At 41.0% G+C, this 26,610-nt stretch overlaps 1 protein-coding gene across 2 annotated transcripts in view; it reads left to right on the top strand.

Moving 5' to 3' along the window:
- zfyve9a (zinc finger, FYVE domain containing 9a) overlaps window positions 1-26,610 on the top strand; it is a 129,737-nt gene extending 103,127 nt beyond the window's left edge. For both annotated transcript variants that reach the window (XM_070886870.1, XM_070886871.1), the window contains 12 exons: window positions 5,582-5,702; window positions 6,658-6,780; window positions 9,105-9,260; window positions 9,573-9,797; window positions 9,879-9,961; window positions 12,733-12,837; window positions 20,160-20,310; window positions 20,561-20,641; window positions 21,172-21,334; window positions 21,911-22,016; window positions 24,450-24,626; window positions 25,511-26,610. In XM_070886870.1, the coding sequence (XP_070742971.1) occupies window positions 5,582-5,702; window positions 6,658-6,780; window positions 9,105-9,260; window positions 9,573-9,797; window positions 9,879-9,961; window positions 12,733-12,837; window positions 20,160-20,310; window positions 20,561-20,641; window positions 21,172-21,334; window positions 21,911-22,016; window positions 24,450-24,626; window positions 25,511-25,672 (1,653 nt within the window). In that variant the 3' untranslated portion in view covers window positions 25,673-26,610. The remainder of the gene's footprint in view (window positions 1-5,581; window positions 5,703-6,657; window positions 6,781-9,104; window positions 9,261-9,572; window positions 9,798-9,878; window positions 9,962-12,732; window positions 12,838-20,159; window positions 20,311-20,560; window positions 20,642-21,171; window positions 21,335-21,910; window positions 22,017-24,449; window positions 24,627-25,510) is intronic.

Genomic DNA, 26,610 nt, shown 5'->3' with positions numbered 1-26,610 from the left:
CTGGCCTTCATTGTAAGAGGATTTGCGTACAGGAGCAAGGATGTCTTACTACAGTTATACAGGTCCTTGGTGAGACCGCACCTGGAGTATTGTGTGCAGTTTTAGTCTCCTTACATAAGAAAAGATATACTTGCCATAGAGGGAGTTCACCAGGGATGTCAGGACTGTCTTATGAGGAGAGCTTGGGTCGACTAGGCCTGTATTGTGTACAGTTTTGGTCTCCTAACTTGAGGAAGGACATTCTTGCTATTGAGGGAGTGCAGCGAAGGTTCACCAGACTGATTCCCGGGATGGCGGGACTGACCTATCAAGAAAGATTGGATCAATTGGGATTGTATTCACTGGAGTTCAGAAGAATGAGGGGACCTCATAGAAACGTTTAAAATTCTGACGGGTTTAGACAGGTTAGATGCAGAAAGAATGTTCCCAATGTTGGGGAAGTCCAGAACCAGGGGTCACAGTCTGAGGATAAGGGGTAAGCCATTTAGGACCGAGATGAGGAGAAACTTCTTCACCCAGAGAGTGGTGAACCTGTGGAATTCTCTACCACAGAAAGTAGTTGAGGCCAATTCACTAAATATATTCAAAAGGGAGTTAGATGAAGTCCTTACTACTCGGGGGATCAAGGGTTATGGCGAGAAAGCAGGAAGGGGGTACTGAAGTTTCATGTTCAGCCATGAACTCATTGAATGGCGGTGCAGGCTAGAAGGGCTGAATGGCCTGCTCCTGCACCTATTTTCTATGTTTCTATGTTTCTATGTATTAACTAGAGTTTAGAAGAATGAGAGGGGATCTCATTGAAATGTGTAAAATTCTGACTGGGTTGGATAGACTGGATGCGGGGAGGATGTTTCTCCTGGCTGGTAAGTCTAGAACAAGGGGTCACAGTCTCAGAATACAAGGTAGGAAATTTAGGACTGAGATGAGGAGAAATGTTTTCACTGAGGGTGGTGAACCTGTGGAATTCTCCTCCACAGAAGGAGGCCAAGTCACTGAATATATTTAAGAGGGAGATAGATTTCTAGAAACAAAAGGCATCAAGGGATATTGGGGGAAAAAGCAGGGATATGGGGGGGAAAAAGCAGGAATATGGTGTTGATAGAAGATCAGCCATGATCATATTGAATGGCGGTGCAGACTCAAAGGGCCGAATGGCCTACCTACTGCTCCCATTTACTATGTTTCTATGTACAATCTCCAGGAAAGGCACCATCCATGGGCTGTGCCATTCGGCGCCTGAGGGGAGGTAGGCGGTTTAGGGTCCCCAGGGGTGGGGGGGAAGGAGGGAGAAGAATCCGGACCGCAGGTGAGCTCGGCAAAGACGGGACTATAGTGGGTGGGGGGGGGGAAACTGTGTCCATGGGCTGTACTCGGAGACTTCCATGTGGCCGGAGCTAGTGCCCCAGGGCAGACACTGAGCCAGGGCAGTTCTCCCCCAGGCCAGGCTGGGTCAGCTTTACCCAGACTGCGAGTCTCTCCAGCAGCCAAAAAGGAGGCAATGCCAAAGAGTTGTTCATACACGAGCAGCTATATAATTTAATAATTCTCCTAAACTAAAATGGTAGAAATGCCGAATGTTTGCGGTCTATCTGTTTCCAATCATTCCTTTGGCCACAATTTTCGATCAAAGCCTTTAAATAATAATTAATACTGTTGATTAAATTTAATGCATCTCAGCAAAATTAGACTTAAGGGGCGCAGGTTCTGACCCCAGTCCAAATCTTAGCAGGGAAGTTACCCAGCTTAATTACAATCCAGCAGATTTACATTCTAATGAGTTAGTGCATCATTACAATTTTAAATGTAATAATTTAAGACTTGTTCTTGCCGATGCAACAAGACTGTTCCATCGCTTGCGGCACTGGTCTGCCTCACGCCTATCGTGGGCCACCGATCATACAAGGGCGGCGATGTCTCCCCATATTTTTTGATAAATCCGGGGTGGAGGTTTCCCATGCCCACCCCAGGTTAATTGGCTCCACCAGTTCTCCACCTCGTTAACTAAGGCCTCATTAGCCTCATCTGAAAAGGCTTTCGCCCTCCTTCTCCCTGAAACCTCCTGCATACTATCTCCCAAATCTTCCTGCGACACCTTGAGCACTCTTTCAAAAATCAACTTCCTTCAAAACCAACCTTCTCTCCTTCCCTTTGCCTTCTGAGCATGCGCAGATGATCCCTGACCTCCCGAATCGTGGGAAAAGTTCTTTGTTGGAAAAAAAACCATGCATGTGCAGAACGGCCGTTACTATGGACGCCAGCCTTGTATGACTGAATACATCGCTAAGGCTGTCGCCCAAATTAAAAAGGCGAAACTAGTGGTTTTTAAAATGGCCGATATTCCAGCGATCCTGAAATTTTTTAAAAAAGCACTAAGACAGGAAATATTGCCCATTTTTGGGCGATAGCGATCATAGAGGAAAGTCTGGCCCAGAATGCAGTTAAGCAGGCCCACTTATTTGCTGTTCTTGCCTGATATTCAAACTTAATTCCTTTTGGTGAATGTCATTAAATTTACACTTAAGGCCATCTAGAAAGAGAACTTCAATATTAAGAATTATGCTTTGCCATCACAGGGAATGTGATAAGGATTGGATAAACTCTGTCTATGATGGCCAAAGCAAATGTCAGATCCTTAACTATATAAGTGTTGGATTTTAGGTCTTCCTTGGCACTTTGTGGTGCCTCCTGCTTAAGAAACCATACAAGTTGGGTCGAAGATCTTCTGGAATCCTAGGACAGGTATAGGTGGGATATGAAGCTTTCTTAACTCTAGCAGAGTCAAAGTGGTGGATAAACGGAGCCTTTGATTCCAATGATTAACCATGCAGACCTTTGGCTATGAATCAAAATCCAAGCATATGTATACTCCTGTTAAAATAACACCACTATGGTTTGATGTAACAAATTGGAGAATACTTTATTTTGATCCCTTGGTGTCTATGGTTCAGGTTGTTAATGGTGTTAGAATTGTGCAAGTTACCTTATGGTCCAATAGCCAGCCAAAATAGACAATATTCTAGCTGGCACAGTTCTTGTCCAGAATTTAGCTTATCTAGAATTGGATTGGTTTTTGACCTTAAACAACAAACTGCTTCCACAATGCTGTTACTTGATTCCAATTCAGATTTCTTTATAGTTCCCTTCCAATTCAACACTGGAAGGTGCAAACCTTTTAATTCCTTGGGTTCTCAAACATTAATTTATTGACATCCTACTGCTGAACATTTTAAGATTCAATGCGACTTGAAGAATAACTCCTATCATAGTTGGAGGATCAGATTGTTCATCTGGACTTGGCAAATGTCTCCAGGTTTAGTTAAAGAAAAGGGAATGGTTACTAGCTAGAGCTTCCAACCTTATGTTATGAAAACTATTTGCTAATAAACTCTGTGTATCTGTTGTGAACTATCTAAATCCTTATATTTGGGCCATCTTTCCCCCTGCCCCATTCTGGGCTACTTTCAACATTTGCTCTTGGTTAGAAACCTTGTTCTATTTGTTTCTTGAAAAGCTACAATAGCATATTATCTACGCAAAGCACCATTTCATTTGGAAGGCACACTGTGGTATCCCATTTTTAATGAAAGGTGCAGGGAAATTCCTTCTGGAATTTATTTGCTTTTTATACATCACTAAGTTTTGTAGTATCTCTTCCTACTCCCAAATTCCTGCCAGTAGCAAATTGTACTGCTGCAATTTGAAATTTCTTGTGTTTTTTTTAAGCAATTTTGCTGATCATTTGTCCAGGAGAGTTGGTGAATTCCAGGAAAATGTGATTTGCCTACTGTTGGCATTAAGTTTGAGCTTTTCTCTTATTTTAATTTGTTACTTTAAATTTCTGATTTTCACTTTCAAGAGAAAATCACAGTTCCATGATTTATCTACTTATGGAAAAGGAGCTTACATTAATTTATATAGATCTTAAAAGTACTTTATTTATTACATTGATCAGATTTTGGCGACTTTGCAAATCTGGGCAGTTGTCATGTGGAATATATGCACTGATGTTACATAGAAACATAGAAAATAGGTGTAGGAGTAGGCCCTTCGAGCCTACACCACCATTCAATATGATCATGGCTGATATTGTCTAAATGTTAGCAATACAACATATGTTCACTTGATGAAAATCTTCAAACAGAATTAAAGGACATTTCACTTGATTTGGCATTGTATTTGGACTAATCTGAAGTTACTTAGCAGGTGAGAGTCTTTATTTGGGCAAATCGACTGAAATTATTGCTATTTCAGTATGACCAAGGTGGCTAGGCTTCTGCCTACTACTGAGGTACAATTCAGTGATGATTTGGCTCACTCTTCTGCAGCACCTCCTAAACCCGTGACCTCTATCACCTAGAAGAACAAGGGCAGCAGGCACATGGGAATACCATCACCTGCAAGTTCCCCTCCATGTTGCACACCATCCTGACTTGGAAATATATTGGTGTTCTTCATCGTTGCTTGGTCAAAATCCTGGAACTCCTCCCTCAACAGCACTGTGGAAGTACCTTCACCACAAGGACTGCAGCAGTCTAAGAAGGTAGCTCACCACCACCACCTCGGGGGCAATTAAGGATGGGCAATAAATGCTGGCCTTGTCAGCGATGCCCACATCCCGGAACGAATTGAAAAAACTTTTAAAGTCTGTCGTTCGTCATATGTTGAACTTCGTTATTTTCGCTTACCCAAAAGACTTCGGTGTATATAGTTGTCATCCCTTAAATGAGATATTAAATCAAAGTGCCATTTGCTGGTTCAGGTGGCTGGCGATCCCTAGCACTATTCATAGAATAGCAGCAAGTTGTTAGCATTTGTAGCTTAGCTGTTACCGTTATTAAAAAGAAATTAACTGATCATTCTCTAGGGTGTTTGTACGATATTGTAGCCATGTTTATCTACATAAGTTATTGTGATTTATTTATTTATATAATGTGTGTGTGTATAATAGTGTGTCTAAATGTAGATATAGTATTGTATATGTATATAAAAAAGATTGCTACATTAAAACAAGATGTGTGTCTTTATACAGCAAATTGTATGGTAGCTGTATCAGTGGCACTGTTTTGGTTTCAAAACTGTCTTTAAAGGGCCCGTGTCTATTGGATTCTGCACATTGGCAAGCTAGGTTTAGTCCTGTAATATGCAGAGGATGTTTTTATTCAAAGAAGATGGAAATAAAGTAGCCTGCACTAGTTGACGCCCTATTGCGAAATTTGGCTTATTCAGTTATCAAAGGATATTGTAGTATTGAAAATGTTTCGGGAGGGAGAAAGAGAACAGTAAAAACAAAAATCAAACTACTCTCTCATTAAATTAGCTATTGACTTTCGGTCTATGATGCTCTGAGCTACTAAAACTATACAATGTAACATTGCTTTCATTGCTCATTTTTGCCCATCAAAGTGTAGTGCACAATGCTGCAAGTTTTATATTCTAAGTTGTCTTTTTTCCCTTCTGGTTACTTGAATGGCAGTCCGATAAATATTTCCTAAATTTGGAGTGTAAGAAAGTAAATTCATTTCAAATATAAGTCACTTGTTTTGATTAATAACTGAACCTTTTAAATTTTATTCTGTTGTAGAATGTGGCTACATCATCGACTGGTAATACAGCTCAGATCGGCAGTCCTGTTGGAAGTGCAATTAATTTAGTCCCAGAAGATGGGCTCCCACCTATTCTCATCTCCACGGGTGTCAAAGGAGGTAAATGTGGTTATACGAGCAGCTCTTTATTGATTTAATTCTTGTTTCTGCAGTCAAATGGAGCAAATTAACCATTGGAATCTACTATCCAATAAACTTGAGTTGTGAATACAAGTAGTATGATGTAAATAAATGTCTTGCTTATCATGTGACTTCAGATGTTAAAGTTTGTTTTTGCATCAGTGTACTGTTCACTCACTACCTTGTATGTTGTTGTCCTAGTTATAATTTATATGCAAACTATCTTGAGTGTCCTAAAATTAAAGCCGTTGTCTAAGCCTTAATGCATATATGCCACCTGTCATATTTTTACATTTAATAGATTTTGTTTATCTCGTGCTGCAATGCAAGTGCTTCCTAGATATCTGTAATTGCAGAGTAAAACATGCCACGGGATAAGCTGCATTAAGATTCCCATCATGTTTGAGAATCTGCAAGCTACTAAGAAATCCACACACGGACTTTTGTTTGCTCAATATGGAGTTCATACTGACTCCCACCTAGGGAGTTGGGGACATGCCTCATTTAGCAAAGTTTAGAAAGCTTTGGAGTGGGTTGGCAAGAGCCAAGGCTTGGAGACATCCAAGTGTGTATGGGGTACTGATGGAGTGTAACCAGTTAAACCAGTGCAGCCTATTTCAAAATAGTTCTGTACCATTGACTTGGTTCCGAACTTTCTTTGCTTAGGTTTCAGTTTAAAACCACCTCAATCCCATAGATACCACCTCTTTTTTTTTTTTCTTTTCTCCCTGTACCCACCACATCTGATTCATGTATTTTTGCTAGGGGATGGTGAGGGAGGGGAGAAATAAAAGGCCGTAAGTTTCTGAACTCTGAAAACTGAAGATTGTTTCACCTACTTAAATTAACAATTAATTGTGTGAAGCACTAACATTTGTGAGAACTGATGAGATGCTTTTTTTAAAAAAAAATGGAAATGTATTTTTTGCCCTAGATTATGCAGTAGAGGAACAACCCTCACAGATCTCTCTCATGCTGCAGTTGGAAGAAGGAGGCCCTGAACCTTTAGTTTTTGTTTTAAATGCCAACCTGCTTGTTATGGTCAAACTTGTCAACTGTAAGTAATGTATTTTCATTTCTCTAGTATGGCTAAACCCTTAGACTGATTTACAACTTGTCTTTTAGAAATCACTTTCAACTAAATAAAATCTAAAATCAAAAAATCTCAATTTGAAGCTTTAACCTCATTACATGAAATGGGACCAGATAAAGTTCTGAATCCTAGGGTGCAAAGTGTTTTTGTTGTCTTTTGCATACTTTTGAACGTTCAGTGCCACATATAAAGTTATAAATCCATGTTCCGATTACTTTGTATCTATCTTCAGTTGCTAAAACGAACAGATCTTGGTGTTTTGATTTTGAACTTGCTGCTAAAAGTAGCCCTTCAAAGCTGCAAGCCCACAATATTCAAACCGGAAAAGCCAACAAAAGAAATTGAAGTGCAAATTGGGCTGAGTTGTCTGGACTTCAAGGATTGGGACGCCATGTGGTCCATGAGCTACAGTTTGGATACCTCTGCCGTGTGTAGTATTGCATCTGATGACCACAAAGTACAGGCTTACTTCAATCTTTTGATGGAGATTGAAAGCCAACATGAGACAGTAGATTTTCATTGTTTTATTTGTTCCTCTTTCTAGCCATATATTTTTCCTACTGTAAGTTTCTGGTTTCAATTATGAAAATCTCACCCAATGTTCATGAACATGTGTTACTGACAGAAAACTGATCAAAGATTAGGCAGATTTTGAAGTCTTCCAAATATCAAAATGAACCCTCTTTTTCTGCATCTGTCTTTGTGCTCTGAACTGGAGCTATTTTGTACATATGGGTTCATGTACTTTAGAAAATACTAAGGAAAAGAAAAGTGTGCAAATGCATGGATAAATTTCTCAAAGTATTAGTTTCCAAATAATGCACAACAAATGATTGAAGGAGGAACTGTGTGCACCCTTATTTTTTCCATCTACAGTCCACTTCATTTGAGGATTAAATTGAACTGGTCTGAAATGCAGGATTACTAGGGAATGCAGGAATGATTGGGAGCTTGGTGGTATTTTTATGATTTGGCTAACACTGATAGTCATAAGAACATAAAAATAGGAACAGGAGTAGGCTATAACGGCCCCTCGAGCCTGCTCTGTTGTTCAATAAGATCATGGCTGATCTGATCATGAACTCGTCTCCACTTCCCTGCCCGCTCCCCATAACCCCTTATTCCCTTATCGTTTAAAAAACTGTCTATTTCTGTCTTAAATTTACTCAATGTCCCAGCTTCCACAGCTCTCTGAGGCAGTGAATTCCACAGGTTCACAACCCTCAGAAGAAATTTCTCCATCTGTTTTAAATGGTCAGGCCCTTATTCTAAGATCATGCCCTCTAGTTCTAGTCTTCCCCCCCCCCCCCCTCCCATCAGTGGAAACATCCTCTCTCATCCACCTTGTCAAGCCCCCTCATAATCTTATACATTTTGATAGGATCACCTCTCATTCTTCTGAATTCCAATGAGCAGAGGTCCAACCTACTCAACCTTTCCTCATAAGTCAACCCCCTCATTTCCAGAATCAACCTAGTGAACCTTCTCTGAACTGCCTCCAAAGCAAGTATATCCTTTCGTAAATATCGAAACCAAAACTGCACGCAGTATTCCAGGTGTGGCCTCACCAATACCTTTGTATAGCTGTAGCAAGACTTCCCTGCCTTTATAATCCCTCTCCTTTGCAATAAAGTCCAAGCTACCATTGGCCTTCCTGATCACTTGCTGTACTTGCAACTATCCTTTTGTGTTTCATGCACAAGTACCCCCAGGTCCCGCTGTACTGCAGTACTTTGCAATCTTTCTCCATTTAAATAATAACTTCTTTGATTTTTTTTCTGCCAAAGTGCATGACCTCACACTTTCCAACATTATACTCCATCTGCCAAATTTTTGCCCACTCACTTAGCCTGTCTATGTCCTTTTGCAGATTTTTTGTGTCCCCCTTACACGTTGCTTTTCCTCCCATCTTTATATCATCAGCAAACTTGGCTATGTTACACTCAGTCCCTTCTTCCAAGTCGTTAATATAGATGATCATTGGGGTAACCTTAATGTTGGAAAAATAATACACCCCTGTATGATCCCTTTGTCACTTGACACCTCGGTTAACTTTTTTTTCAAAGTACTGTGGTAAACTGTACAATATGTGCTGTATGCTTTGGCTATTTTTTAATGGTCCTAAATTGCAGAAATTACTTCTAAGTGAATGGTAGAGCTTCACATTTTTGAAGTTAGATAATGCACTTGTAATCATTTACTGCTGTTTATATCAAGGCGAATGTAACTTGATAACCTTAACTTTTACAATCATAAATGGAAAGTTTAACACAATGTGTTTTTTTTAGATGTAAACAGGAAGTGTTGGTCCTTCACCACAAAGGGAATGCATGCTGTGGGACAGGCAGAGATAGTCATTCTCTTGCAGTGTTTACCTGATGAAAAATGCATCCCGAAGGACATCTTCAATCACTACATACAGCTTTATCAGGATGCTCTAGCAGGTATAATCAAATGACCTAGACACACTCCTACCAATGGGCTCATTGTAATGAATTGAATTGTGTACCCAAGGAACATATGAGAACATGTTTTCTCCAGTAGAGTGCATTCATGCAGAGCAGAAATCGAGTGCATAATTTAGGTCAACTTCTTTTGATAGAAGTCCTTTTGTTAAATTATGCTGAGTACATATAACTTAGTATTGAACATCTCCACTCTCTTTGTATTTACAAAGATTGTGCACCGATGCAACTTCAGCTGCCTCTTGCTACATAATTTCAGTATGCAACTTAACATTGTTCTTCTGTTTATAGGTAATGTGGTGGGAGACTTGGGTCATTCCTTCTTTACCCAGAGTTTTCTTGGCAGTAGGGAACATGGTGGATTCCTGTATGTTACAGCTACTTTTCAGTCCCTGCAAGACCTGGTGCTTCCCAGCCCACCTTACCTGTTTGGCATTCTAATTCAGAAATGGGAAACTCCTTGGGCTAAGGTTTTCCCCATCCGTCTTATGCTACGTCTTGGAGCAGAATATAGATGTAAGTAACTTGAGCATACATGTATCAGTCAATTCAGGTAAGAATGAAGTGGCCTCTTCTAATGAGTACTTTCTTTTGCAGTTTATCCATGTCCATTGTTCAGTGTGCGTTTTCGTAAACCTCTGTTCGGAGAGACTGGACATACGATCATGAACCTGCTTGCGGTAAGTCGTTAACTGTCCTCTTCTAGGACAAGGCCCTTGGCTTCCTTCCCTTGCAAAATATGATGTCACGGTCATTATGTACAGAACTGTAGGAATAATTTGCTTAGGATAATAAATTGTTACGATGGGTTTGGTAATTTGAATGTTGCAAAAATGAATAAGTTATAGACTTCCAGTTATATGTGGTCATGGTTAAATCCTCTTTTTATCCTCTGTGCTTAGAAACATAGAAAATAGGTGCAGGAGTGTCCCCTGGTTCTGGACTTCCCCAACATCGGGAACATTCTTCCTGCATCTAACCTGTCCAGTCCCGTCAAAATTTTATGTTTCTATGAGATCCCCTCTCATCCTTCTAAACTCCAGTGAATACAGGCCCAGTCGATCCAGTCTCTCCTCATATGTCGGTCCTGCCATCCCTGGAATCAGTCTGGTGAACCTTCACTGCACTCCCTCAATAGCAAGAACGTCCATCCTCCGATTAAGAGACCAAAACTGAACACAATATTCCAGGTGGGCCTCACCAAGGCCCTCTACAACTGCAGTAAGACTTCCCTGCTCCTATACTCAAATCCCCTTGCTATGAAGGCCAACATACCATTTGCCGCCTTCACCGGCTGCTGTACCTCCATGCCAACCTTGAATGACTGATGAACCATGACACCCAGGTCTCGCTGCACCTCCCCTTTTCCTAATCTGTTGCTATTCAGATAATATTCTGCCTTCCTGTTTTTGCCCCCAAAGTGGATAACCTCACATTTATCCACATTATACTGCATCTGCCATGTATTTGCCCACTCGCTTAACCTGTCCAAATCACCCTGCAGCCTCTTGGCGTCCTCCTCACAGCTCACACCGCCACCCAGTTTAGTGTCATCTGCAAACTTGGAGATATTACACTCAATTCCTTCATCTAAATCATTAATATATGTTGTAAAGAGCTGGGGTCCCAGCACTGAGCCCTGTGGCACTCCACTAGTCACTGCCTGCCATTCTGAAAAGGACACGTTAATCCCGACTTTCTGCTTCCTGTCTGCCAACCAGTTCTCTATCCACGTCAGTACATTACCCCCAATACCATGTGCTTTGATTTTGCACACCAATCTCTTGTGTGGGACGTTGTCAAAAGCCTTTTGAAAGTCCAAATACACCACATCCACTGGTTCTCCCTTGTCCACTCTACTAGTTACATCCTCAAAAAAAAAATTCCAGAAGATTTGTCCAGCATGATTTCCCCTTCATAAATCCATGCTGACTTGGACCAATCCTATCACTGCTTTCCAAATGCACTGCTATTTCATCCTTAATGATTGATTCCAACATTTCCCCACTACTGATGTCAGGCTAACCGGTTTATAATTACCTGTTTTCTCTCTCCCTCCTTTTTTAAAAAGTGGTGTTACATTAGCAACCCTCCAGTCCATAGGAACTGATCCAGAGTAGATAGACTGTTGGAAAATTATCACAATGCATCCACTATTTCTATGGCCACTTCCTTAAGTACTCTGGGATGTAGACTATCAGGCCCTGGGGATTTATCGGCCTTCAATCCCATCAATTTCCCTAACACAATTTCCCACCTAATAAGGATATCCTTCAGTTCCTCCTTCTCACTAGACCTTTGGTCCCCCTAGTACATTCGGAAGGTTATTTGTGTCTTCCTTTGTGAAGACAGAACCAAAATGCTTGTTCAATTGGTCTGCCATTTCTTTGTTCCCCATTATAAATTCACCCGAATCCAACTGCAAGGGACCTACGTTTGTCTTCACTAATCTTTTTCTCTTCACATCCATAGAAGCTTTTGCAGTCATTTTTTATGTTTCCGGCAAGCTTCCTCTCGTACTATATTTCCCCCCTCTTAATTAAACCCTTTGTCCTCCTCCTGCTGTATTCTAAATTTCTCCCAGTCCTTCAGCTTGCTACTTTTTCTGGCTAATTTGTATGCCTCTTCCTTGGATTTAACACTATCCTTAATTTCCCATGTTAGCTTGTTTAGTTAAACAGGAAATATCTTCCAATTTTCCATGAGCAAACTCACTGTGGTAACTGTTGTCCATCTGATGTCATTTACTGATATATAGCACTCAATGTCAGTTGCTGATAATGTGAATGGGTTCACATTAGGGCATTTCCTGAGAGTGGTTTAAACTTTAATTTGTAAAGTTCACCAGATGGTCTGTATATAACCAATCTTTGAAAACACTATTTGTTATTTGTGTTGGACAGGGTAAGATGGTGAGATTGTATATGTGGAAGGACATGGTACAATGGTTATAAAGTAGAGCAGGTGATAAACATGCATGTGGTATAAGTATTGGTGAGGAGGATTACAGAAAAGCACTTGTCACACCAGAGTTTCCTGGCCTACACATCTAAAGTGGGTCGATATTCTCTGATGAATTTATTTTATAAAGTAGTTTTATTTGAGTTGAATTCTTCCAGAGGAAAACGTAACCTAGTTTACCGGTGGTTATAGATGTCCAATGGCAGTTTAGGTGTCTGTTGGCTATTTGCATGTGTGCTTCTGAAAGCCAGTTGTGTTGTCATTTAATTTTATACTAATAGGGCTTCTTCTCAGAGATTGTGATGTGTGCTCTTCAGACCTATTTTTGGAGCTTTTCTGTTCATTTCACTGGATACTTTTGCAGCATTTATTGATAGCTTGGAAGTTATTTTATTTTATGTGGATTTTCTTTTGACGTATGCAAATGAATTAATTCTGAAATGTACTGTTAATATATTAATACTGTACTTATATAAAGCTCTTTATTCAGGATTTCAGGAATTACCAATACAAGCTACCTGTCGTGCAGGGGCTTGTAGTGGACATGGAAGTCAGGAAGACGTGCATCAACGTTCCCAGCAACCGCTACAATGAGGTACAATATTTAGATTATTTGAAAGCTGGTAATGACTGACTTAAATGTGCTTGTACATTCCATGTGTACTAAATACAGATCAGAAGCAGAAACCCTGTTTTTTTTTGTTTTTTTTTTCCCCTCTCCTCTCCCTTTAAAAACTCATGGATATTGTGAATAATTATAGAGCCTCTGCCACAGTGCATGCTCAATGTAGACCACAGATCTCTTTATATTGCAGTGTTATGCAATTCAGTGAAACAACTTTCACAAACCTCGAATGATTTTCTGGACAGGGCAGTGGAGATAACTGGGGTCTTTCAAAAGGCAGCTAGTTGCTATGATAATTCTGCACCAGGTTTCTTTGTAAGGATGGGTTGAATGTCCTTCTCATCTGTGATCTTTGAATATACAGTAGTGATTTCTCTTAGTGGTGTACAGAACAAAAAGTGCATAATTCTAAAGGATAGGGGAGGAGAAAGATTGTAAATGAGCAAATCCTGGGACAAAATAAAAGGCTAGATATGATCTAGGAAGCAAAGAAATACTACCTATTGGCATTTGCATCACTGTTTATAAAAAATGAAATTGTGAAGCAATTAGTGCTGCAGATTATTGTAGTTAAATGATCAATGCTGCAGATTGTTGCAGTTCAAGTTGATCTGTAAAATGATCAGTACCACTAAACCTAGACACTGCAGTCATGTGTGATTGAGTTTTTTTTTAATCCCACACAAGATATTAATCAATGATGCATGTTGCCCCCTTGTATTCTGCTTTGAAACTCCTTCTGGATCACTCATAGTCTCAAGCATGCGTTTGATGATGAGCTGTCCCACATAGCCTGTGGCTAGAATCATAGAAATTTACAGCATGGAAGGGGGCCATTTCCAGTCCATTGTATTCGCGCCAGCCTAATCCCACTTTCCAGCTCTTAGTTTGTAGCCCTGTAGGTTACAGCACTTTAAGTGCACATCCAAGTATTTTTAAACGGTGGTGAGGCTTTCTGCCTCTACCAGCCTTGCAGGCAGTAAGTTCCAGGCCCCCACCACCCTCAGGGTAAATAAATTTCCCCTCCTATCTCCTCTATACCTCCCCCCAATTACTTTAAATCTATGCCCCCTCTGCCAAGGGAAACAAGTCCTTCCTCTTCACTCTATCCAAGCCCCTCATAATTTTATACACCTCAATCAGGTCTCCCCTCAGCCTTCTCTGTTCCAAAAAAAACAGACCCAGCATCTCCAATCTTTCCTCATAGCCAAAACTCTCCAACCCAGGCAACATTTTTGTAAATCTCCTCTGCACGCTTTCCAGTGCAATCACATCTTTCCTGTAATGTGGTGACCAGAACTGCACACAGTACTCCAGCTGCGGCCTAACCAGTGTTTTATACAGTTCAAGCCTAACCTTGCTCTTGTATTACATGCCTTGACTATTAAAAGCAAGTATTCCTTATGCTGCCTCAACCACCTTATCTACCTGGCCGCCTACCTTTAGGGATCTGTGGACCTGCACTCCAAGATCCCTTTGTTCCTCTACACTTGAAAGCTCTAAGTGTGGAAGTAATTTTGGTAACTGGGCGTAAAAAAAATAATAATAATAAAGCATAGTAATCAGCTTCTAATTAGATAAGTAATGTTAAAGGATATGCCTGTGATATTTATACACATTTATAAATGCTGTGAAGATAGTAAATTGAGTGTTATGAAAGTTTGCAGATGAGAAAACAGGAGGTGTAAAGGATAACATTCAGAAACAAAAGCATAATATTGCAGATGCTGGAATCTATAATAAAAACAGAAAATGCTGGAAACCTCAGTGGGTCAGGCAGCATCTGTGGAGAGAAAACAGAGTTGAAATTGAAATTCCACCCCTCCTGTTTTCGATCCACCCAGGATTATAGATATCTCTGAAATATTCAACGTTCCTCAAACCACTGGTCTTGCCACATCCTGGGATCCACACTCGAAGCTATGCGCTGCCACATGTACACTCACGACTTCTCTCTCCAACAGCACCAGTTCACTCTATCTCTCAGCTGTCCTGCTCCGCAGTTCCATTTCATCCTTCGCCTCATCCAGCGCTTTAACAAAAAACTTTTTTCCTTCCTTTTCAAGTGTCGAGGGTCGTAAGCTCCAACATCTCTTGGACACAAACGCCTCTCTGGAACCACCTTGCCCTACACTTCCCTCTGATCCCATACCTTCTTCCAATCTCATCCCCTGCCTTGTTTTCACTATCTCCTCTGACTTTCCCCTTTCTGACCCCGAACGATCAGTCCTCAGCAAACGCCTGAGCTTCTTCCCGTTATGCCCCCACCTCTGAATTTTGAGCTCGGCACAATGCGGAGCTCTTTTTTCGCAGCCTTCGCCTCCATGCCCACTTCTTCGGCCAGGAGTCTTCCCACTGCACAGCTGACCCTTTCTCCCATTTTCAGAATTCTCGCTCTACGTGAACCCCTCCCTCTGGCCTCTTACCCTCTCTAGACCTCTTAATTGCAAACTGCCGACGGTATATCGGCCGTCTCAATTTCTCTGCTCCCCTCACTCTCTCTCCAACCTATCTCCCTCTGAACTTGCAGCACTCCACTCACTCCAATCCAACGCCAACCTTGTCATCAAACCTGCTGACAAGGGTGGCACTGTTGTTGTTTGGCGAACCAACCTCTATCTTGCAGAGGCTGATCGCCAACTCGCTGACACCAACTCGCTAACACCTCCTCCTACCTTTCCCTGGACCATGTCCCCACTAATGAACATCAAGCCATGATTTCCCATACCATCACTGACCTCTCCTCTGGAGATCTTCCCTCCACAGCTACCAACTTCATAGTTCCCCAACCCCGCACAGTCTGCTTCTACCTCCTTCCCAAGATCCACAACAGGACTGCTCCAGTAGATCCATCGTTTCAGTCTGTTCTTGCCCCACAGAACTTTTTTCTTCCCATCTCTATTTTTTTTTCTCCCCTTGTCCACTCTCTTTCCACCTACATCCGCGATGACTCCGATGCCCTCCGTCACTTTTTTAACAGTTTTCCGGCCCCAACCATCTCCTTTTCACTGGACATTCAATCCCTCTACACTTCCATCCCCCACCAGGATGGCCTGAGAACGCTCTGCTTCTTTTTCCAGCAGTCCAACCAGTCCCTATCCACCACCACCCTCCTCCACCTGGCTGAACTTGTTCTCACATTGAACAACTTCTCCTTTAATTCCACTCACTTCCTCCGAATTAAAGGTGTTGCTATGGGAACCCTCATGGGTCCTAGCTATGCCTGCCTTTTCATGGGATGTGTGAAACGCTCTTTGTTCTAGTCCTTCACGGGTCCCCTCCCTCGCCCCTCTTTCTGGTACATTGATGACTGTATTGGTGCCGTTTCCTGCTCTCGCCCTGAACTTGAAAATTTCATTCACTTTGCATCCAATTTCCATCCTTCCCTCACTTCACATGGTCCATCTCTGACTCTTCCCTTCCATTCCTCGATTTCTCCGTCTCCAGTTCTGGGGATAGGCTTTCGACCAGTATCCACTGTAAGCCCACTGACTCCCACAGCTACCTGGACTACACTTCCTCCCACCCCGCATCCTGTAAGGACTTCATTCCATTCTTCCAGTTTCTCTGTCTCCGTCGCATCTGCTCTGGCGACGCTACCTTTCACACTAGTGCCTCTGACATGTCTTCCTTTTTCCTCAACCGACGATCCCCCTTTGCAGTGGTTAACATGGGCCTCGACCATGTCAGTTCTATTTCCCACACCTCTGCCCTCACCCCTTCCCCTCCCTCTCAGAACCATGACAGGGTTCCCCTTGTCCTCACCTTTCACCCCACTAGCCTCCACGTTCAACGGATCATCCTCCACCATTTCTGCCACCTCCAGCGTGATACCACCACCAATCACATCTTTCCCTCCCCTCTAAGCATTCCGAAGGGACTGCTCCCTCCACGACACCCCGGTCCATTCCACAAGCACCCCCTACCCTTCCAACGGCCCCTCTCCGTGCAAACACCTGCCCTTTTACCTCCTCTTCCCACTATCCAAGGCTCCAAATACTCCTTCCAGGTGAAACAGCGATTTACTTGTACTTTCAATTTAGTATATTGTATTCGCTGCTTACGATGTGGTCTCCTCTACATTGGAGTGACCAAGCGTAGATTGGGTGACTGCTTTGCGGAGCGCCTCCGTTCAGTCCGCAAGTGTGACCCTGAGCTTCTGGTCGCCTGTCACTTTAATTCTCCACTGCGTTCCCACTCTGACCTCTCCGTCCTCGGCCTCCTACACTGTTCCAATGAAGCTCGAGGAACAGCACCTCTTCTTTCGTTTAGGCACTTTATAGCCTTCTGGACTCAACATAGAGTTCAACAATTTCAGAGCACAACCGCTGCCAATCTTTGGCTCCCTTCGCCCCCCCCCCCCCCCCCCCCCCCCCCCCAAGCCTGTGTTTTTTTTCCTCCTTGTCTCTAATGGCAGCTGGTCATTATCCTGCCATTCACACCCTATCTTGACTAATGTTTTTCTAACTCGTGGCATTACCATTTGAATTTGACCCATCATCCCTTTTGTGTCTCTAATCTCTCCTGTCACAGACCTTCCGTTTTGTTCTTTCTTCCCCTCCCCCTTTCAGTGCTGCTTAAGAATGTGTTCTTTCTGAACATGCTCCAGTTCTGATGAGTCATCAACCTGAAACATTAACACTGCTTCCTCTCCACAGATGCTGCCTGACCCGCTGAGATTTCCAGCATTTTCTGTTTTGATAACATTCAGAGACTTAGCAACAGGCAGATGATTAGCAGATGATAATATTGAGAATTACTGATGCTAAAATATGATAAAATAAAGGGCCCAACTGAACATAATGAGCTAAAAGATCTGGGTTGTAATAGCTGAGTAGATTTTAGAGTGCTAGCTGAGTAAATATTTGAAATTGTTTCAAAATACAATCGGGGCACTATTAAGTGGGAGATACTCATGAGATGAGAGGGAGGTGGTCTTACATAAGAAAGTAAGAAATAGGAGCAGGAGTAGGCCATAAGGGGGCCCCTCGAACCTGCTCTGCCGTTCAATAAGATCATGGCTGATCTGATCATGGACACAGTTCTACTTCCCTGCCCACTCCCCATAATCCCTTATTGTTTAAGAAACTGTCTATTTCTGTCTTAAATTTATTTAATGTCCCAGCTTCCACAGCACTCTGAGGCAGCGAATTCCACAGATTCAGAACCCTCAAGAGAAAATTTCTTCTCATCTCAGTTCTAAATGGGCAGCCCCTTAGCCAGTGGAAACATCCTCTCTGCATCCACCTTGTCCAGCCCCCTCATAATCGTATACGTTTCTATAAGATCACCTCTCATTCATCTTAATTCCAATGAGTCGAGGCTCAACCTTTCCTCAAGTCAACCCACTCACCCCCGGGATCAACCTAGTGAACCTTCTCTGAACTGCCTCCACAGCAAGAATATCCTTTCGTAAATGTGGAAACCAAAACTGCACGCAGTATTCCAGGTGTGGCCTCACCAATACCCTGTACAGCTGTAACAAGACTTCCCTGCTTTTATACACCGTCCCCTTTGCAATAAAGGCCAAGATTCCATTGGCCTTCCTGATCACTTGCTGTACCTGCATACTATTCTTTTGTGTTTCATGCACAAGTACCCCCAGGTTCTGCTGTATTGCAGCACTTTGCAATCTTTCTCCATTTAAATAATAACTTGCTCTTTGAGATTTTTTTCTGCCAAAGTGCATGACCTCTCATTTTCCAACATTATACTCCATCTGCCAAATTCTTGCCCACTCACTTATCCTGTCTATGTCCTCCTGCAGCCTCTTTATGTCCTCCTCACACATTACCCTTCCTCCCATCTTTGTATCGTCAGTAAACTTGGCTACGTTACACTCAGTCCCCTCTTCCAAGTCGTTAATGTAAATTGTAAATAGTTGGGGTCCCAGCACCCCACTCGTTACTGATTGCCAACCAGAGAATGAACCATTTATCCCGACTCTCTTGTTTTCTGTTAGTTAGCCAATCTTCTATCCATGCTAAGATATTACCCCCAGCCCCATTAATTTTTATCTTGTGCAGTAACCTTTTATGTGGCACCTTGTCAGATGCCTTCTGGAAGTCCAAATATACCACATCCACTGGTTCCCCTTTATCCACCCTGTTCATTACATCCTCAAAGAATTCCAGCAAATTTGTCAAACATGACTTCCCCTTCATAAATCCATGCTGACTGACCAAATTTTGCTTTTCCAAATGTCCTGTTACTGCTTCTCTAATGGACTCCAACATTTTCCCAACCTCAGATGTTAGGCTAACTGGTCTATAGTGTCCTTCTTTTTGTCTGCCATCTTTTTTGAATAGGTGTGTTACATTTGCAGTTTTCCAATCTGCTGGGACCTCCCCAGAATCCAGGGAATTTTGGTAAATTGCAACCAATGCCTTCACAATCCCTGCCGCTACTTCTCAAGACCTTAGGATGCAAGCCATCAGATCCAGGAGGATTTATCTGCCTTTAGTCCCATTATCTTACTGAGCACCGCCTCCTTAGTGATTGTGATTGTGTTAAGTTCCTCCCCCCTTTCCCCCCCACCCCCCCCATAGCCCCATGACTATCCACTGTTGGAATATTGTTAGTGTCCTCTACCATAAAAACTGATGCAAAATACTTGTTCAGAGTTTCTGCCATCTCCCTGTTCCCCATCACTATTTCCCCAGTCTCATCCTCTAAGGGACCAACATTTACTTTAGCCACTCTCTCTTTTTTTTTTCTCTTTTTTTTCTTTTAATATACCTATAGAAACTCTTCCTATCTGTTTTTATATTTTGTGCTTGTTTACTTTCATAGTCTATCTTCCCTTAATCATTTTTTTTAGTCATTCTTTGCTGGCTTTTAAAAGCTTCCCAATCTTCTGTCCTCCCACTAGTTTTGGCCACTTTGTATGCCCTTGTTTTTAATCAGATACCGTCTTCTCACTAATCCCTGTCTCCTGAACCACCACCATGCCTTGCATTATGGTCAATACTGCCAATGTTTACCAAGTCATTTAATTTAACTGGATAGGAATCTGAATACTGGGCACTCTCATGTTTGTGTGCCAGATACTAATCCCTTGTTAATTTTAAGGAACTATGTGTAACTCATAAAATCATATAAACACAAGTTTCGTGCTCATGTTCTGCTTAAACTTGGTTCACATCTGTGACATACGTGCAGTTTAGATTATCTGGTGCAAAGACAAATTCTGTATAGACAGTAATGGAATTTGTACACGTAGTATTTTTAATCCTTTTGAAGACTAGTTATGTTGAGCTATCTCTCCTTGTTATGGGGCCAAATTGATGAAGATGATGAAAGCCATGAACAAATCCAATGAGCATGTGCTAGCATTTGGAGCTTGCTTCAATGACAAGGCAGATTCACACTTGGTGTGTGTTCAGAATGATGATGGGAACTACCAAACACAGGCCATCAGTATCCACAATCAGCCCAGAAAGGGTAAGTGTTTGAGGTGCCTTGTCTTAACTTGATAAAACAAAATTATTCCAACGTTTGGTTTATTTTTGTGTTGGCATGCCTTTCTCTGTATGAAACTTGTATTCCAAGTGTTTATAAGATTAATATAACTGTTCTTTGTCAAATAGAATCTGTAATAAGGTAGTATTGTCATTGCTTAGTTCTTGATAGTAGTGAATGCACATTAAGATGATCCACAGTTAATATAAATGACAAGTTTTCTGTTTTGCAGTAACTGGAGCCAGCTTCTTTGTGTTCAGCGGTGCTCTGAAATCATCTTCTGGCTACCTGGCCAAGTCTAGCATTGTAGAAGGTAATGGTGCTAAACAATATGCAACCAAGGGGGAAAAGATCAATTTTAGCAGTTAATGTTTTGTATAGTTCAGAACTTGTGTTTTGGGTACACTTTAGTTCCATCCCTCCACAGTTGTCATTACAAAGTTGATATTTTAACAACTACACCAGTGTGTCATGTCATAGATCCAGGATTGATTCTGATTTGACCAATCGAAAAGTGGAAGTTCTATATTGTCATTGTACACACGGGCATCTTGTTACCATCCCATCATTGTTTACACAAGGATAAAAATAATAATCTTCAAGGTGGGGGTAATAAATTTAGAATCTTGTTTTAAATACAATAACTTTTGCATGCTTCTGGAAAAATAATTCTGGATTGTTTCTTAACTCTGTCCAACACTTCCTTTGGGTTACTGTCTTTTACATTTGCTAGAAATATATGAAAATTTGCATCCTGTTCAAAACTCATGGTTGAAGATCTGTGCTGTTTTGTTCTGATTGTTTTGCTGTAAACTGACATTTATTTGAATGCTGTAATTTCAGATGGTATGATGGTACAAATCTCAGCTGAAACAATGGATTCTCTGCGACAAGCACTACGAGAGATGAAAGATTTTACCATAACCTGTGGCAAAATTGATGCAGAAGAACCACAGGAACAGGTTCACATCCAGTGGACAGAAGATGACAAAAATATCAACAAAGGGTAAATCTTTGGCTTTAAAATATTAGGCAGGGAGGGAAAACTAGTATAACTTAACAATTTGTAAAATAAAACTCGCAGAATAGCTTCTCACTAAGAAAATGTTCAGAGATTTGTGTAGTCTAATGAGGCATGATATCAGGCACTGCAATATGAAATGATGGTGCTGAAGAGCTATAAATCTCATTGTCCTGCTTGCCTGAATTTACTGCACTTTTTTTCTGGAGATAGAAGGAAGTGGAAATATAGACCGAGATCACTTTACAGTGCTGTCCTTGGACATTGAGGTTTAAAATGGCTGGGCATGTAATCAGCCATTTAGAATACCACACTGTATTTGAATATCACCTTTGGCTGCTGATTTAATTTATATTTGCTATCCATGTGCAGTTGCTCGTGAGGGTAGACCAGACCTCCTACTCATTTATAAAATCAGAGGCTTGTTTTCAGAATATGACAAGACTTCAGCAAAATGCAGCTTTACACTAAATGCTTGTAATAAAAGCCCATGTGCTTCTGATTTGTAATGTACTAAATTATCAATGCATTGATTTAAACTTTTTGATTTTAAAATTGTAGCGTTGTCAGTCCAATTGATGGAAAATCCATGGATGAAATTACAAGTGTGAAGATATTTCATGGGTCAGAATTCAAAACAAATGGCAAGGTCATCAGATGGACAGAGGTAACCGAAAAAATGTATCTAAATACATTATTTCTGGTCAACATCATTGTTTTGCATTAATTTTGTTGGCATCTTGGGATGGGCACCTCTTTTGTATTTTCTCCTCCACTGCTTTGCTTCTGCTAGTCAGCAACTTTTTTTCTTTATATTTTGTTGCAGTCTTTCTCAGTTTTAACTAAACCCCCAATTTGGTGTTGACTGCAAATTTTGGTGTAGTACATCTGATTCGAGTCCAAATCATTTATGCAAATGATGAACAAGTGGTCTCAGCACCGATCCCTGAGTAACACCACTACCCGCCTTCCACTAGTTTGCGTAACTACTGCTAAGCCCTATTCTGTTTTGTAGCATTTGCCATCCATTCTTGTTCTCTGACCGTAGTCATGAGTCCACTATGCAGTGCCTTTTGAAAGCCCATGTATATTACGTTCACTGAATTACTCTTTCTGTTACTTCAAATAATTCAGCAAGGTTGGTCAAGCATAACCTTCCCGTTGAAATCTGTGCTGATTATTTGTTTGGTTCTAGATGTTTTTCTATTACATCTTTGAGTAAAGATTTATCTTACTACCACCAATGTTAAGCTAACTGGTCTACAGTTCCCTGGATTTGTTCTGTGTGCACAGATGCAGTCCATCTGGACTAGGGGTTTTATCCCCTCTTAAGTTTGTCTAATTTATCAATTGTATCCTTCCTTTCTATCTTAAATGTCTTGATATACTTTTTGATCTATTCTAATGTCATGTCCACCTTGTTAGTCTCATTCTGAAATATTGAGGCAAAGTAATTATTCAATATTTCTGCCATCTCACTGTCATTACCTTGTTTATCTTGTGCATCCCTTAATGTCCCTATCCCTATCTTAATTTTGCTTTGAATGAACCTGCTCTAGGTATGTGCTCCTGGGAGCTTTCCATTATGCCATAAAATCGGGAATGATTCTTGCATGTTCTTTTGGCTGCCCAAGAGGTTTGGAGATGCTGTTGGATATAGATAGTGGAGGCAGGATTTCAGACTTTGCCCTTCCTAGAAGTGATGTTGGTACGCTCTTCCACCTGTGGAGATTAGCGTATGTGCTCCCTTGGTGAGGGTGTATGGTTTCTTCTGAGAACCTGACTTGTAGTGCAAATTAGTAAGATTCTAGTAAATGAGTTGAATATTATATATCATAAACCCTGTTTGAGTAGTTCAATTTGTACATCAAGATTTGCCTGAAGTCCTTTGTCTCAGAATTTGCTGTGAAGGGAGGTAGTAGCATTGCTAATGTTTAATAGTACATCGTTGGTCTATAGTGATGCTATGTTCTGTTCCACTTTGTACTTTATGGATGTGAGTTAGTTCTTGGGGTGTTGCTGGTTCTGTACACAGCAAAAAGAGAGGGAACAGAAAAAAGCCTAGCTCAATGCCTATTGGGGGGGATACTGTACAATGATGCTCACTGAAGCAGGGTGTGATTTACAGAATTTTGACCCATTTCCTGAGTGTTCGTGAAGATCATTTGCTGCAGTCTGGATAGTCTGACACCTTTCTACATCAAGGAAGAGTATTCTGCTAGGATATTTGTGCTGTTAGTGGTATACCTCATTGATTAGTGCCTATTTGGTGCTCTGTGAATGGCACTGTTTTGTTTGATGCAGAAGCATTTGGTCCATTTTTGTACCTGTTCTGGGGGCCACGTTCACCATTTAAAAATTGGAAGTCTGTACAAAATGGGTCTTTGTTCTTGTAAGTGGCAGCTCTTGAAGTGTCATTGAATGCACTCATTGCTAGAACATGATGGCATGTGCTCCGGTAAGGGGAGTGTCTCAGCACGTGGAGAACAGCTTTATAGAAGTCTACAGAGAGTCAGTTGAGACCAGCAGCTTTGCCAGACTATAGGTCTTTAACTGTCTTTTGGATCTTGCTGACTTGGGGTAGAGCTATGCTTGTAATGACATGACATCTGGGTGAGGTGCTGATGGGTGTTTAATTTTCCTGAAGGTGAGTATCTTGCAATTTTCTCAGCATATAGGTTGCTACATTTAAAAATTCTCATTCTTGTATTCAAATCCCTCCATTGCCTTGCCCCTTGTGCATCCCAGATTTTTTTTGCTCCACCATTTATGGCCATGCCTTCAGCTGCTTGGGTGCTAAGCTCTTGAATTCCCTCCCTGAACCTCTCGGGCACTAACTTTCTGCTCCCCCACCGCCCCCTTTTTTAAGACGCTCCTTAAAACCTACTACTTGACTAAGCTTTTGGTCATCTGTCATGATATCTCCTTGTGTGGCTCAGTGTCAGATTCTGTTAATGCTCTCTAAAGCGCTTTGTGACATTTTACTACGTTAAAGGCGCTATATAAATGCAAGTTGTTACAGTTTATGAATTCCAGTCATGCAATTACATATTGGCTCATGTTAAGTCATTAAAATTGAATAATCTTTTCTTGCTTTAAGGTGTTTTTTCTGCAGAGTGAAGACCAGCCCAGTGGTCTAAGTGACCCAGCTGATCATAGCAAACTTACAGAGAATGTGGCCAAGGCATTTTGCTTAGCACTCTGCCCCCACCTTAAACTGCTGAAAGAAGATGGAAAGGCAAAACTGGGTCTCCGTGTCACACTTGATTCAGACCAGGTATTCCGGCAAACTAAGCTTTAATTAATAGCATATTTTCCTCACTTTCAAAAAAGCTAGAATGTTGATGTTGCAGATCCGTAAGCTATAAATCTAAAAATAAAGCTTGTATAAAGAATTGTGAAACTGCACTGAAGAATTGTCGAGATTGTGTTTAATCATGAAAAGATCAAAAGCATTAGACTTTAGAGGGGGCAACAAGTATGTTACTGGGACTTGATTTGCCTCACAGGCACTTCATGGTTCATTAAACTTGAGCTGGAGTTGGGAATGGGAAGAAAAGTGGGGGATGGGTGGGAGAGAACAGAATGAGATGTAAGCTTAAAATAATGCTGGGAGTCTGATGGACATGGAGAAGCAATTTTAAAATAGCCAAGGAAGCCTAGAGTTCAGTTTAAATCTAGTACTTTTCAGTTATGGATTGGACTGCTACTTGGGAAGTAAATATGAATTTAGTTGAAACATCTTAAGGGAATGACGCCTTCCTGATTTCAATAGTGAATAGAGAAATATAGATGTGGTGCCAGGGCAGAAAGGAGATGAGAATGATCCAGAATGTCGACTTAAATGATGAGATGGGCTGGATGGGATCAATAACTTTTTACTTGTCTTATTCTGATTGTGGTTCTTAGAAAATGTCCAAATAAATTGTCAACTTTAATCAGTATAATACTGCAGGTAAACTTGCATGCATATTTAATTGTTTTTTTTAAGTGTAGTGCATTGTCCTTGTGTCTTTCTAATCACTGCTCATAATGAAGTGGAATTGAATATTTTTTGTGTGCAAACTGTCTAATTTGGATCAATGGCATTGATGAAATTCATTTTTAAAACTGGCTTATAGATACCAATCTATTTTCCTGCCCCTCTATTTACTTATTCAGGTTGGATATCAAGCTGGTAGCAATGGACAGCCCCTTCCTTCACAGTACATGAATGACCTGGACAGTGCTTTGGTTCCTGTAATCCATGGTGGAGCTTGTCAGCTGAGTGAAGGGCCAGTTGTGATGGAGCTCATCTTTTACATCTTGGAGAGCTTCTCTTAGAAACCTGAAAAATTCTTTTCCATCTCACTGGTGTGCATTGCTCCATGACCAGAAACATTTGCACTTTAAACTGTTGGTATGATAAAATTGAATTGGTGCTCCATTATTGCTGAATCTACTATGCACCATGGACCATTGTGGTTAATGTAATGCAGGTCAGGCTACCTGCCTTTCCAATTCCTTAAAATGTGGACTTGCTCTTTTGTTGGACTGATACTGTACTGAAGCATGAAAGAATTTGAATTTCTGCTACTACTTTACATTGCCTGGATTGACAGCATATCATTCTTGAGGATTTTGAGACTGGTTTGCAAGTTGAAGTAAAATGAGAACACATCAGTGGTTAGAGTGACACATCATGAACGGTATAGAGATGCATAAGGTGACACCAATACTCACTGACCTCAGTATCATTACTTTCCTGACACAATCAGCAGTTAATCTATTTAGTTTGTATATAATGTATGTCTGAAGTTTTGAAGCACTTAACCTATGCCTTGTAAACCACATAATGGGAACATTGTGGTAATCTCTAGCCATGAAATAAAAGTAGTGTATAAACAAATTAGTCTAAAAGTAAAAGACCTTTTTAATGACTTCCTCAGCCATACTGCATTTCGTATCAGCTGTATTATGTATTTGCTGGTGCACGAGCACCTCAGGTAATAACTGTTCATATAAACAGGGATTAGTGTTTAAAGCCTCCATGGAAGAAAACTGCTTCTGTTGGGCTATTATGGACAGTCTCCCACGTATAGAAAAGTATCCTTGGTGCTGGAATGAAGCAGAATCCTGGGCAAATGAACTCCTGTAAGTAAATGTAAAATGTGGTTATTTAAAAGCCAAATACTCTGTATATTTGTTTTCTTGCATTTAGAAACACCTGTAATTCAAGAATAGTTAATATAAGGGAAATAAATGTTTCCTTTATTTAAAAA

Source organism: Pristiophorus japonicus, chromosome 8 (genome assembly GCF_044704955.1).
Source record: "Pristiophorus japonicus isolate sPriJap1 chromosome 8, sPriJap1.hap1, whole genome shotgun sequence".
Classification (NCBI taxonomy): domain Eukaryota; kingdom Metazoa; phylum Chordata; class Chondrichthyes; family Pristiophoridae; genus Pristiophorus; species Pristiophorus japonicus.
This window is presented reverse-complemented; position numbering and strand designations above follow the sequence as displayed.